This window comes from Columba livia, chromosome 10 (assembly GCF_036013475.1).
Source record: "Columba livia isolate bColLiv1 breed racing homer chromosome 10, bColLiv1.pat.W.v2, whole genome shotgun sequence".
Taxonomy (NCBI): domain Eukaryota; kingdom Metazoa; phylum Chordata; class Aves; order Columbiformes; family Columbidae; genus Columba; species Columba livia.
The window spans coordinates 11,173,328-11,187,614 of record NC_088611.1 but is presented as its reverse complement, the minus strand read 5'-3'; the positions used below and the strand labels follow the sequence as shown (position 1 = coordinate 11,187,614).

The 14,287-nt window shown below is 38.4% G+C and overlaps 1 protein-coding gene across 6 annotated transcripts in view; it reads left to right on the top strand.

The window, feature by feature from the left end:
• LOC102087891 (contactin-6) overlaps positions 1-14,287 on the top strand; it is a 152,748-nt gene that overhangs the window by 16,682 nt on the left and 121,779 nt on the right. For all 6 annotated transcript variants that reach the window (XM_065075331.1, XM_065075328.1, XM_065075327.1 and 3 more), the window contains exon 2: positions 14,076-14,210. In XM_065075331.1, the coding sequence (XP_064931403.1) occupies positions 14,156-14,210 (55 nt within the window). In that variant the 5' untranslated portion in view covers positions 14,076-14,155. The remainder of the gene's footprint in view (positions 1-14,075; positions 14,211-14,287) is intronic.

Genomic DNA, 14,287 nt, shown 5'->3' with positions numbered 1-14,287 from the left:
ATCTATATAAATCGTCTGCTGCATATCCAGCAGATGCAAATGTATCAATACTTGCACGCGTGACCTGTTTGAAGTGCAGTATAATTATCAAGAAACAGAATCAATTTCTAACAAATCATCTGCCATGTGCAAAACAGGAGTCCAGTAACAATTAATGTAATAAAGTGTATTAATTTTTCTCTCTGTCTCTCTCTTTTACTTGCTTGGTAACACTTGACAAGGTGTGCCTTCTGAATGAGTGAACAGCTCATACACGAGTCCTAGGAAACAGGATGAATAGCAGAAGAAATTCACTAATAAACAAACAAAAATCAATTAATCTCAGGCCTAGAACTACATCATAATTTTCAAGCAATGTGATAAAATTGGTATATGTTATGTGAACTGACTTCGAAGTGACTTCGATGGAACTTAGATTTGTCTACAGAATTCTTAGCAAAAAGAAAGACATGTTTAATTGTAGGGAAAATGAAAGTAGATTACTTTAGTTTTCAATGTCCCAAATGGTTCTCTGAAATAAAAGGAACCTCCAACTTTGTGCTTATATTTTAGATCACGTTAACATGTGCTTTTCTGTATATATCCAAATACACAGCTTATAATAAAGGTGTTTTTTTTTCAAATTACCAATTTAAACAGAAAAAAATATACCTATAGGTCATACTATGCTTTGAAACATGATCATCTTCTAAAAATATAAACAGTGGTTAGTGTCTGGTGTGTGGCAAGCTGTTAAAGAAAGATATGGCTATTTACATTTATTAAACAGTAAAAAGTCATTTATCTTCAGACCTTTAACTGAGAATAGCAGAGCTGCTGTTCACTCGGTACAGACTCTCTTGGACAGGGAAGCATCACCGAATTTCCAGCCCCTTGCCCCTCTCCTCTCTGGCTTAGCTAGTGTGTAGATGACAACCCTCGGGAGGCATCACCCTTGACATGCTCATCTGTGTCTCACAGGCTTGAAGACAAAGTCGTTTTCCAGGAGCTCTCTCTGGCACTGCTGCTTGGATCGGGCCATGGGCCAGGGCTGCGGGCCAGGACAGGGCTGCAGGCTCCTCTCCTCTCTGCCTCACCCTAGGAGGAGAAAATATATAGTGGTTGTTTCCTGACAACTTTCCTGATCAGCCTTTGCAAAGACTATGTACAGTTTGCATGTGAAGAGCTTGTATAGATTTCAGGATTGAACATATGGATAAGGACAAATCAGTCTGATTTTTGATATTCAAACCATAAGCACAGCTGAAATACAAGACCTGTGCCACTATTTCACTGGGCAAAGGTTTAGGGCTGTAAACTCTTGCCACTGTGCTGTTCACCTGTTACTTGGGGTTTAGTCTTCTGCCATGCAGTGAGACAGTTTGTGTCTCTGGCCATGACACTGGACCCAACATCACTTCCACTGACACCAGAGTCTGCAGCCATCTCTTGAGCTTTTTCATTTACAACAGCAATTCCCAAGTGTCAGAGCCAAGAAGCTACCAAGAAATGTATCTGCTATGATATTGAATGCTCAAAGAGAGACCAAAACACTAGGGATATATAAATACAATGGAATAGCATAGGGAAATGGCCAAAATCAGTGGACCGGTAGTGGACAAAATGGTGCTTTAACAACAGACCTTCATAAGAGCTGGCTTTGCCTTGGTTATTAATTTCATCATTGTTGAGTCAGGCCAAGAGCCCTCCGCTCCTCTTTCTTGTAGTAGCACCCAGAAATCTCCTCTAGAAAAAGTACTTGATATGGTGAAGCCATTAGAAAGTCCAGCACTTTTATCCTTGGCTTTTCTTTAAAGGACTTTCTCCTTTGTTTCTTCTGGATTCCAATAGCATCCAGATCTATTGTTCAAGCACAAGAAGTAAATAATTTCCATGTCTGTTTCCATCTCCAGACCATCTTGAACCCCATCTAGACATTAATATAATCTGTTTGCTGTGCTGATTATTCCACTTGGATATAACCCCTAACTTAAAATACATAGATTATGCTCAATAAATTCCAATTTCATCTAGAAACCAACTGATTATTTTCTTCTTTTCCTCATTATCAGACAGATTCTAAATGATAGTAATAAACAGAAATAGCATCGCCAAGGAGGAAGGGAATGGTAAGGATCATCATTTCGCGCTGAATCATTTACTTGTTAAACAATAAACCCTGAAATTAACTTTCCCTCCTGACACACATGCATGCACATATGAATGCAAATAAAATGATTAGAGACTTCATCTTAGGCAAAAATAATGGCCAAGTATGGTTCAGCTAATCTTAAAGTCACCCTGGCATTACAGTCCTGCCTTGTTCCTATTTATATTATTTAGTACTCAGCTTGGTCTCCTTGCCAGCTGGTTTAAATTCATCTAACCTATAAGCACTTCTGTCCACCTAGGTCAGTACAGAACTGGTCCCAGCCTCTTTATTGCTGCACAGCAATGTATGGCTGTTATAAAATCTAAATATTTCCTGATAGCTCTCTGAGGAAATCTAAAATCAATAATTTACATTCACAGTACTGTTAAAACTTTCAGGTTGAAGACCAGTTGTTAATAAACTGGTGGATTTCCAGGTTCTTGTCTAAAAATAGCTTTGGTTTCACTTTTTTGTTTACAAATATTAACTCTCACCCAGGAATTCCCGAGGCAGGAGTGGCAAAAGGAATTTCCAGTCCCCTTCTAAAGTCATTTCTCCAAGGCTCTGGTTCAAAAGGTCATTGCTCCAATTCTTCTAAACCGAACTCCACTGATGTTTTGCTCAATTGCACATCTAGTTTGGGAAGAAAGTTTTGTGGATTGGTGGGTGTCCCTGTGCTCAGTGTGCAACCACACTGAGCTGGCCACTGGGAACCCCTGTGGATCTTTGTTCCAAGACCGGGATCCACAAAACCCAGTCTGCATTCTAACTTTGGTTCACACCTGCTTTTCTCATGCCACATACCTGCCACAGCTCCTGGGTGGGTTATATGCTGCCAATGTAAAGTTGCAGTTGGATGGGAGGAGGAAGGTCCTCTGTGGTTTGGGGTTTGATTTTGTACAGAATAGCCATCATGTTCTACCCTACTGTAAGGCCCTAATAGACACAAGATGCCCATCATCCTTAATAGCAACTAGGAAGTGCAATGTTAGTAAATCAAACCTTTTTTTTTTTTTTCCCAGGGTAAGTTTTTTTCAGGCATATTAAAAGGAAAAAAAAAAAAAAAAAAAAAGGTCATTCAAAGGACCAAAATTGGTACTAGTGAGTGTCTTCCTGCCTCTGCTACTGACTGAAACTATTTCAGGTGTGTTTAGATGTCATTCGCAACCCAAAAGGAATCAGTGAATCAGTGCGGGCATCTTGTCCCACTACAGTTCTCCAGGAGAGCCTGTTGAAAGCTCTCATAAACTCCTTGCCCTCAAAATGCTGGAGTATCTCTAAGCTTACCTTTCCTGGGACCAGGAGAGTGTATGACTTGCCCAAGTCAAGAGCAGATTAGAAACAATTGATTAGCACATTTTCAACAGAAGAGGAAAAAAAAGAGGAGCACCTTTCCCCAAAGTCTACAAAGTCTTTCCATCTGGATTCACTGCAGTACTTTGTTGTTCAGCTGAGAAAAACTTCTGAAAGTGAGCCCCGAGATGACTTGTTGCCTTGTAAGGGCCTGAGAAGCAGACAGGGAACTTCTGATACACCACATAATTCAAGTATTGTGTTTAATACCCGTGCAATGCCCCTCACCACACACATTACGCCCTGCTTTCTTTCATACCTTGTGCCTGACATACTTGACGTGCAAAGCACATCATTCCTTCCCTTTCTCCTGCAGAACGGAGAATATGAACATGCATAAACTGGCCATAACAGTAATTTTTTAAGTAGGAGAAGCTGCTAGCCAGGTGTCATGCTGACAAGTGATGGCACCTGTGCTGGGTTTAGGAGCCCAGCATTTGAAGCTGGCTGGCCGTAATTGGGAGGAATAAGAGACAATGAGCAACAGTGAAACGAGAAAGAGTGAGATCATTTCAGATGTTAGAGCAATAAACTGCAAATGAGATTCTATCCTGGTAAATATATAATACATCAATGAGCCAAGAACAATAAGAAGAGTGTCTCTCTCAGTAAATGGTGAATTCCTGCTGCATACTGATCAAATGAGATTTGTGAGCCATTGCAGGGAAATCCCCTCAGACATTAGCTAAATGTATGGGTACCAGGTAACAGCATCAGTTGCGTGTCTCATGCTCAGAAGCAAAGAGGCTTGTAATCATACTTCTGAGATACAACCGTTCCACCCTGGCTGGAGTGGAAGGTACCAAGCAAAGTGACCTGAGCCTGCTCCAGCCCCTCTGTGCACTGTGATTCCTTCCATGGCCACCAGCTGGAGGTATAAATGTACACAAAATACAGAAGTAAGAGCTTTGTCACTAAGGATATTATTTGGTTTGAAAGGAGAGTCCCATGAAGATACAACAATACCTTTAATATGGATTTTAATAAAAGATCTAGGATATCAAATATGAAGCAAGCAAAAGATTAAAATAAAAACAGTGAATAGCAGACTTTACAGTGGCACAAATTAAAGTGCTCCTGTGATATAAAGCTCATATTGAAACAACCACTGCAAGGTAAAGTCTTCAAGATATCATTGTAAAGGTTTATCAGCACTTCCTTTATTAAAAATCCTCTCCTTGAAGAAATCTGCACAGTATCTTTTGATGACATTCTAATTTTGATCCTATTTTACCGAAGAAATGGGAATTTTGCTACTAACTTCAATTGGAATAGAACAATTTTTTTATCATTATTACATTGATAATGTTTGGAAGGCTGTTTTCTAGAGTTCTTAAGGTTTTGCTCACAGATATGAAGTAGTTATTAAACTTTTCATCTGTGAATAAGAGTGCATGCTTTTCAGTCTCAGTAATAGCTTTAGTGTTTGTGAACATGTTAAAAGAAATGTGATAATTAGTTTACAGGTTGTATTGTCAGGATTGGTAAATTTATCACTTTCAGTTCTCTTCAGAAAATTCTATTTCATAATGTATTGAATGGAAAATTGATCCATGCACTTCAGCCAAACCTTTCAAGCTTTTTTATCAGACCTTTCCTATCTCAGTGTTTGCTCAGTAACTACTGTAGACTGTATAGAGTGATTAGTAGAAAATCTTCTAGTTGTTGGAAATTATCTGATGAAAACTTCTAAACTCTAATTCACATGGAAAACGTTCTCTTCTGCAGTTCACAGATATCTCTAGACTAGGCTGAAGTTTTCATCTCATCAAAACTTACAGACAGATTTCATACAGATGTTTCAATCTCCATTCACACATACGTAGAGATTAAATGAGAGCAGCACTGTTTTAACTGAAGGATGTGTTGAGCTCTTGCATGTGGCCCTGGCAGTCCTGTCAGTTACTTGACCGAGAGATAGAAAATCCTACACCAGGATGACTAATTGGAGTGGCTCAGAAGTATTGAAGTCATAACCCAAGCCCTTATATGAAGCTACTGTATGGGTGAAGCTGCTGTCACATTGTAGCAGATGTTAACATCTTTCTGCCTTGTCTTTAAATAAGTGTTCTGATCAGCAGGTTCTACATGAAAATTTGGACTTTAGGCAGTCCTGATAAAGAACACTGCTTTAGCATATACAACATTATTCAAACGTTTAATAACTGTGATTGTTTCTAGTTTTCTTCTATAAACATTTTGATGGCAGGTGATACTCCTAGTGCCAGTGCAGAGGCATGGAAAGGGTTGAAACTAAAAGAGAGGGTCTGTCACCTCTACCTTGATAAAAAGGGAAAAAGGCTTAGGTGGTCCTAAGGTAATATTAGATCTTGTTCCTGCCATTGTAAGGAAGGTTATGTCCAGAAGATCCAATGGTTGGAGCATGTGTAGGTCAGTCCAAGCTCCCAGCTCTCCTTCCAGTGAAACCCCTGTGTGAAAGGCTGGGGAATACCTGGATCTTGACTCCATCTGGAGTTGGGCTGTGGCTGTGTTCCACAGCTGGGGCAACGACTCAACATATTCTCCTGTCCAGTAACATATGTAATAAATTCTGCTTTTTTTTTCTTCACGCACACTGCATATTATGCAATGGATGATTTAAACTGCAAACAAAAAGGTAAGTCAAATGGAAAACTGTATATGAGGTTAATTCTTCCAGGATGCCTCCAGGATCTGTGTCTCTGCAAATGCAAAGAGATGGCAGGTCAACAACACATAATCTTTTGGCGAACCACTGTACATATTGCCTACAGAAACTCTTAAGCTTAAATTCGTTTTGCCTTCCCTCAGTGGCTGGAAACGTGGCAGTCATTGCTAAATGCTACTATCGCTGCTGCAAATCTTTCTTTAAGGTTATCCATTTTGCCCCAGGAAGCTTTTGTGGCTGACATTTTTATTTCTATCAAACAACATAAGATAAATAATTACTCTTCCGTGCCTCACTACTTCTGCCTCACTTCTGTTTGGTTTATGAAAAGAGTTTCAGGCTAGAAATCCACTTTCAAAGGCACCTATGCTTATCCCAGCTACAAATTTAATGTAAAAAACACATTCTCCTGAAATCAGAAGTGACAATTTCTCCTAGGAACAGAGAACACAGCACTGAGACACAAAGCTGAAACTGAAGCACAATGGTAGCAGAGTATGAGACCCTGTGTTTGTTGATATCACATTTCAGGATCTTAAAGATGAGGAGCCTACTCACTGTAAATGGATGTTGATCTTCTCTGCTGCCTCCAGAAATATCAGTAATGAATACTAATGTTCATGACATATTTCTAAACTACTTAAACCGATACAATTGCTTTTTACATTACATGGGGTAAAATGGGGCGACTAACTAACAAAACCCAATAACTCACTGAATATTTTAAGAGAAACATTCAATGATGTGCTTCACTTCATTAAGTGGCAAATATTTTATACTAGCCTGAATTTGGACAGTCTTAAATATAAATGATATTTCAAGATAATCCTCCATGTGATAGAAACTATAGGACCTCAAATTAATTCAAACTAATATATAGAATTTGTAGTTGTATGTCGTCTTCAATCACTTTCAGTCACAACATGTTTATATACAGAGCCAGGCATGATAAGTAGCACAGAAACCATGGAAAAGGTGTTATAAGGACAAATGCAATTACTGGGATTTTACATATAATGAATTTGGGCCCCATGGTTCTGACAATGGGATAAGCAGTTTACTTGAATGTCATTTACCATTCTCAGCAATGCCAAACCAAATTTGTAGCATATTTTAGTTTTATCGTTTCCCTAAAAGCGATTTGTCAATGGGTCTGGACTGAAGCCACCCCTTGGCACAGCCCAGCGCTGTTCCTGAAAAGCTGCAGGTGTGGAGACAGACCCTGAAGCATAGTACATCAGCACAGTCCATCAGCTCTGCAAGGGCACCCTCACATCGCCCCCACACACTAATATCCTTGCTCCACATGTCCCAGAGTAAGAGAGCAATAGACCAGACAGGGTTTATGATGAATAAAAGAGATTTCACCACTCTTCAGACTAAACCAACTTCTCTGCTAGTTTTATCTCATACCACCACAATGAGATATTTCTGTCTTTATTTACCATACGTAGCACTGCAAAGAGCAGAAATAGCACCATAACTTTATATGTCAAAAAAGAGACAACAATAGAGATGATTGAATCAAATTATACCTTTGTTTGTACTATGTATATATACAAAGACTCACATACATATAGACACATACATATTTAAAAGATAGTATATCTACATCTCCTAAGTTACAAGGAAACACTACCAGCAATGTTGGTACATGAGCAATGCATGTGAAGCAAAATTTTATATTCCTCATGAGATAGACCTTTCAGAGTGATTACTGGCATTGCATACTGTGTATAAACTGGGAAAAAAAAAATAATATCGAAGTAGTATTAAATAAGCACTGAAGGAATTGATTCATATTACTGCACCTTTACTGTGCTTTCCTAAGGCTTGGTTAAGCACAAGGGCTGTGATTGTCTTACAACAGTTATACTCATTACAACTTAAGCAATTTACTGTTGAAAGACATTTTTTCTGCTGATTCGTCAGCAACGCAACCCACTGGGATTTATATCTTTCAGTCTTTACATCTGGGTTAAATATGGCACAGTTACTTACTCTTGTGAATGCCCACATGAACGTTTGTGCTATTGCATTAAACCAGTGTGGATATTCATAATGTTCTGGTAAAAGTGTGTCACTCACCAACACGTTCCCATGGCATCACAACAGCCATGCTAGTGGGATGTGAACTGCACACAAAGCTCACGGGTACGTTCTGCAGTGCACTGATGGGAGAGGACTGTTTCTGCTTTACCTTTCTAGTTTAAGCTCTCTAATTGTTGCTGTCCATGAAAAGAAAACTATGTGAAAAATCAAAATTAGTTTTAAGATATGGAAATCCTGTTGTGTCTTGTACTTGACTGTTAGAAGGTTGGAATTCTCAGAGGGATCCTTCATCATGAAAAGATGAGTAAGTTCATCTGATGCAGGGATGGTGGATCCTATTTGGCACCTTGCTCAACCCAAGCCTTTTGCCTTGTCCCAAGATGTCACAGGACCAGAGTGTCATTATTATTTAGTAAGCCAGTTATGGCCTTTATATCTGCCTATTTCAATACTGGTGAATCCATCTGGGGATCTGAGAACAGTGAGTCCTTGACACAGACACCAAAGTAGAGTCCAGCACACTACCCTTCCTATGTCAATATGGTTGTGTTAATGTGAGGAATTCAACAAAAACATCAATAGTGTCATATGGTATATGACTCCCAATGTCACCTGAAACTCAATGAGTTGTTAGGATTTAGGAAAATGTTTTGAAAACACGAGATTTAAACACCCCCAAAGGCTCTATGTACTGAATTTGAATTGCAAATAAGTGCCAATATTTTCTGTTTCCCTAGGAAAAGTAAGCAATAGCAATCAGGAGTGAAAAAAAACAAATGAAAATCCAAGTCCATAGGAGAGATCAGTATCAGAAACCTTAGTTAAATAGCACAGAGTACTTCTCTCCTACAAAACATGTTTCAGTAATTTTAAATAAGCAGTAAGTACTACAACAGCATAGGTAAATCTTGTTGGAGACTGTAAATCTGGTCACTTCTGCTTCTGCTCTGGTAGTTACAAGTATTTGCTATTCAGTCTGTTACGGATATCTGGAAAATGGTTTGAGTGCAGAAAGTGCCTCAGGGATAAAAAGTTTGAAAAGAAAAATGTAGCTGTATATCATTGGCATTCATGAGAAAATTCACATTAGATGCCTTCAAATCAGGTGCTTGGGAGACAATATAGAGATCAGGAGCACTAGTGTGCCAAGAATGCAAGCCTACCTGGGACAGACTCGGCTTATCTCTGGCAGATGAAGAGTACAAAAGTACGTAAGGCCAAATTCAAAAGATAATATAGATGTGTGGAAGCTGGTGGGAGGGAAAGCTGAGGCTGCAGAATAAAAAGACTATGCATGCACTCCCTGGATTACAGCTTCTGCCTGTTTCCAATCCTTTCCTCTGCTATGCATTCAACAGTTCTCTTTCTATAGGTGGCTTCAGAAATATACCATCCCTGGAGCAAAGCTCCTCTGCCAGAACCGCTGTGGAATTTGGCCCCCAAATCCCTGATGTCAAACACCATTTCTTTCACCAGGTCAAAAAGTTACTATTTTTGCAAATGTAGCTACATTTTGCCATGGGTAAAAATGTCAATTTGCTTGAATTTAGCTAAGAGCAAAATCTCATCATCCCCACTGCATGACAACTTTTACCTCAGAAAGATGTCAGTTTGCCACCTGAACTGACTCTTTCTTGCTTTCACTAAACTAACAGGCAATTGTGGCAAAAATGTGAAATGTTCCCTATTTTCATGAAAACTCAGATGACACCTGAAGTGCATTTTCTCCTTTGTCACAGACTTGATCTTTGAAGCATTTTGTTACTCAAAAATAAGCAGTTGAAGAAAGTATAGGTCTTGAAACCTAAAACCATCAGGTTGAGCCTTAGCCTGGACTATGAAATAATGGACAAAAAATCTGTGCTTATGTTTATGCACTAAACATATGTCAGGCCATTTTAATTAATAAATGAATCTATAACATATCTCCTTCTAAATTCCATTGTCAAGAGAAAACAGCAATAAAACTGCCAGCTTCAAACACACAAAAAAAACCCCTTTCCCTCTATATGCTAAGTACAATGCCACTAAGTCGATGCATCTACTCATATCCCATATTTAGACTGACATTTTCAATATTCCAGATATCCAGAAATGTTTGATGAAAGCAATATTTTTGTACACTTGATTTCCAATAATATTACCCAGAGCATTTGCAGTGGGAAGCCCACCCAGGCAGCAGCTCGGGACTGAGCTGTGCACAGAGCCACAGCTCAGCAGCGTTTCCCCAGACCCATTTTGACCACCTTTTTTCCACCACTCTATTTCCATCTATTCATCTCATACACACACCTGTATGCCCTACACATCACATTTGTATGTCCCAGGAATAGATACCTTTCCTTCCCCCACTGATAAGAAGAAAAAGTGAAAGCTGAAAATTATCTGAGGTTTGAGTCCTTTCCTATGGACTTGTTTTCTCTAATGGGAAAACAACAAAAAATTGTACTGACTACTTCTGTAACAAACATATTTGTATAAATTACATACTTTTGACAAATGGACATGCAATCAGTATTTTTAGGGGAAAATGTAATGTTTCCCCCACAATCATATTTAACATACTTTGTTTTCCATCTATCTATCTAGACCGACTGTTCAAACTGTGGCATAACAATTAGAATAAGTGATAGCATTACATCCAGAAAACAAAGAGTATGATGGCACAATTCATCTTGTTACATTTCTTGATTTAATGCCAGTCTGGGATTTCTAGTCTGAACCAGATTTTACTTATGCTATAAATATTTCAGTTTTTTCATTTATTCTTGATTTAGTTTGACAGTAAATAATCCCATGGAAGCTGCTGTTGGAAAGACGTTGTAAAAATTATTAAGTGCCTGCTTGCCAGTTAGGTCCTTGTGTTTGTCAGAGTGAAATAAGTAAAACAGTTGGGTTACTTAAAGGAAATGTGTGTGTATACATACATACATATAAATTTACAATAATGCCCCATAATTTGCAATCTTAGGATGAGAATTACAGTTCTGAGGATTGATTAACACCTTACATGAATACAAAGAGGTTGGGGTATATTTTCTGGATAATGGCAGCAGCAGGTACTTGCTCCTTGGTTTCAAGAGACTCGTGTAACTCAGCAACAGGACAACAGAAAGCAGGGAGTGTTTCAGAAAGATCTGTCTTTGTATGAAAGGGCAAGTATTTTGGAAAGGGATGGATCTGGTCAGTCAAGGGACTTTTATTGCTGATTTTCTGTTGTTCAGAATATTCCCCCTGGGAAGCACATGAGTAACAGTGAAGGTTTTAAGTCCTTTTTCTTTTGAGCCACAATTGCCTTTGGCAACTCTTGCACCTTTAAAAGGTATTTCAGGCAATATGCATAAAATAACTCACACACCAAAGCTGTGATGACCAGGAACAGGACACGTCTGACAGATCTTGACAAAAGGGAGTTGGGTGAGACCAGAGTACGCAGCACTTGGGAAATGCTCTCTATCCCAAAAAAACAAAGAAAAATGCCCAGCATAGGATGTGAATGTAACTAGAAGCACTAAGGAAACAGATGGGAATGTGCGAAATTAATTACCAGAACTTCAGGAAAAGAGGACAAACCATAAAGAAATATTTATTGTTATCTACTGATGCTAACAGAGAACACTGGCACCCAGCAAGCTGCTTTGGCAGTCAATGGGCAGCTTGAGCCTCCTCACCAGGTGGTGTTGCTGGACACACAGGTCGTGGTGGTTTGTGGAATCTTCCTTCAGGTAACAGGTCCCTTTGGCTAATGTAGAGTTCGAAAAAAAGATGACAATGGGACACAGGGAAAGGCAGATACAAAGAGAATCACAGAACTAATATAGTAGAAATGAACATGATATCCTAATATATAGTTAACATTCTAACTTTTTAATCTGAAAGAGTGCATTCTGTTTATGAAGGACAAGGGAAAAAGGTAAGTTTTTTTGTCTTAAATATCAGAGACGTATAGCCCAGCTTCAAGACAAATATTGATGAACAAGAGAAAGGGTGTGAAATAAATGTGATGCAATTCACCAAGGAAAAGTACAAGGTTTCACATTAAGTAAAAATAATCAATGAACACCTTAAGTATAGGCAGGCAGATTAAAGAAGAGTTTAGAATGGAACCTGAACTGAATGCAAGTATAAAAACAAAAATTGCCATCCTTACTTGGGAATGTGTGAACAGCAAACGGCTGCTGTCATGGTTTTGCCTTGGCTGGAGGATTGTGCCCAGCTCTGGGCAGTGTGCTTGTAGAAAAATGCCAGCTATGCTAAAATAATGCAGAAAAGACAAAAATGAGAAGCGATGACAAAAAAATTACTTAAGAAAAACAAAACAGGAATGTTCTAATATAAAATAACTTTCTTCAAACACGGACAAGTATTAGAAAGAAATATCCATGTCCATTGAGATCAGACAAATAAGGGCATGTACAGCCAACGTTAGAAATAACTTGTAAACCAACAACATTGTCAAGGTTTACTGAGGAAGATATGGAAAGACATCACTGTAGGTCTTTGAAGCATGATAGACAAATATTTGTTGAGGATTATTTTAGGTGCAGTTACTGTTGTTTGGGGCAGAACTGATGTAGAAAGGTACCATCCAGCTCCTACTCTGTTTCTACTTTGACAGAATTATCCAACTTCCATTTCTACTTTTTAAAGAGCTCAAGCCGTTTATACTTTTAAATGATGCAGAAATGCTTCAGCAGACCCCAGATGGGTGTGAAGTATGATCTCACAAAGGATTATAAGAAACTCTGCTTTTTCCATCCTGTTTTTCAAAAACTTAGAAGCTCGTTCAAGTTTGATCACTACCCACCTGAAACAGCAACTAGCAATGGTGCACCAGGTTTCTATGTATCTCCCCTGAGACCACCTACACAATTCTTAGGTGAAGTTTATAAAAACCTATAACCAGAATTAGATCCCCTTAGTGGGATTATTTCCAAAAGAGTTGCATTGCTTCATTTTCTAAAAACCACCTAAAAATCACTCATATCAGGAATAAGTTTCAGGGCAACCCTGTATGACATCTTTTCACACTGATATGAAAAATGCGACAAGTTGAGAAGAGAATATGAATCCATTAATGTGCATCATAAGTGTAATTTCTCAGTGGAAAACTTTTAGTACTTAAAAGCTTTAGCATGAGTTTATGATTTTGTAAATCCATTTTATTAAGTAATTTCTCATTTCAGCTGATTCCCCATGGTAAATTACTAGTTTGCCCTTTGGGAGTAAAGGCCAAACAGATATATTTGCCTGGTTTAATACCTCATATGTTGACTGAAATGTCAAAGGAAATTATAGCAAATTGTTATTTAAATCCTTATAGGTGAATGTTTTCTTTCTAAAGAATAAAGCTTAACACAAAAGTTTAGTTTTTTTTAAACATAGTGCATGTATAACATTGTATGTCCATATCCCATATGAGATGTACCATTTTGCATCCGTAACTCTTTATTTTACAATACATTCACCAAAGGATCCTTTCTGAGATCAGAAGTCAGGCCCCTATACAGCAAGAAACATCATAAAGTGTGATGAACATTTAGAAGTCAAGAAGAGTACGTTTTTGCAAGCATCCTTTCTTCAAAGCCAGCAATGTTTGGTCAATGGACCACAGGCAGACTTTACTTTCTTGGAGAAATTCACTCCTGTGCGATGATCTCTGCACCACATGGAGTAGATGGATGCGTCTCAGACATTATGCATGTTTCCAGATTTGTATCTGTCATTTGGGAATTATTTTTATGCTGGGATGACCCTATCTAAACTACTTATTGCATTTTTTGTGTCTTGAGTCTTCAAATGGTACAATAGAAGACGATACCACAGGGAAAATGTGGGTATTTATTTTGAATCTCTACTTTAATAACCCAGTATATCTTCCTGTTTTTACAGAATATCAAGGTAGTCACAGGAAGACGCATTTTACTTTCCACTGATTGGATGGGAGGAATTTTTGACCTTGGAAAGTGGAGATGGTGTTGCTATGGAAACTAATAATTCTGCTGCCATTCATGAGCTGCAGCACAGGTAAAATGTTCCACTATTAGTGTTTGTGATTGATAAATCTATATTAGTATCATAATTCTTCTAGAAAGGAGAAGCAA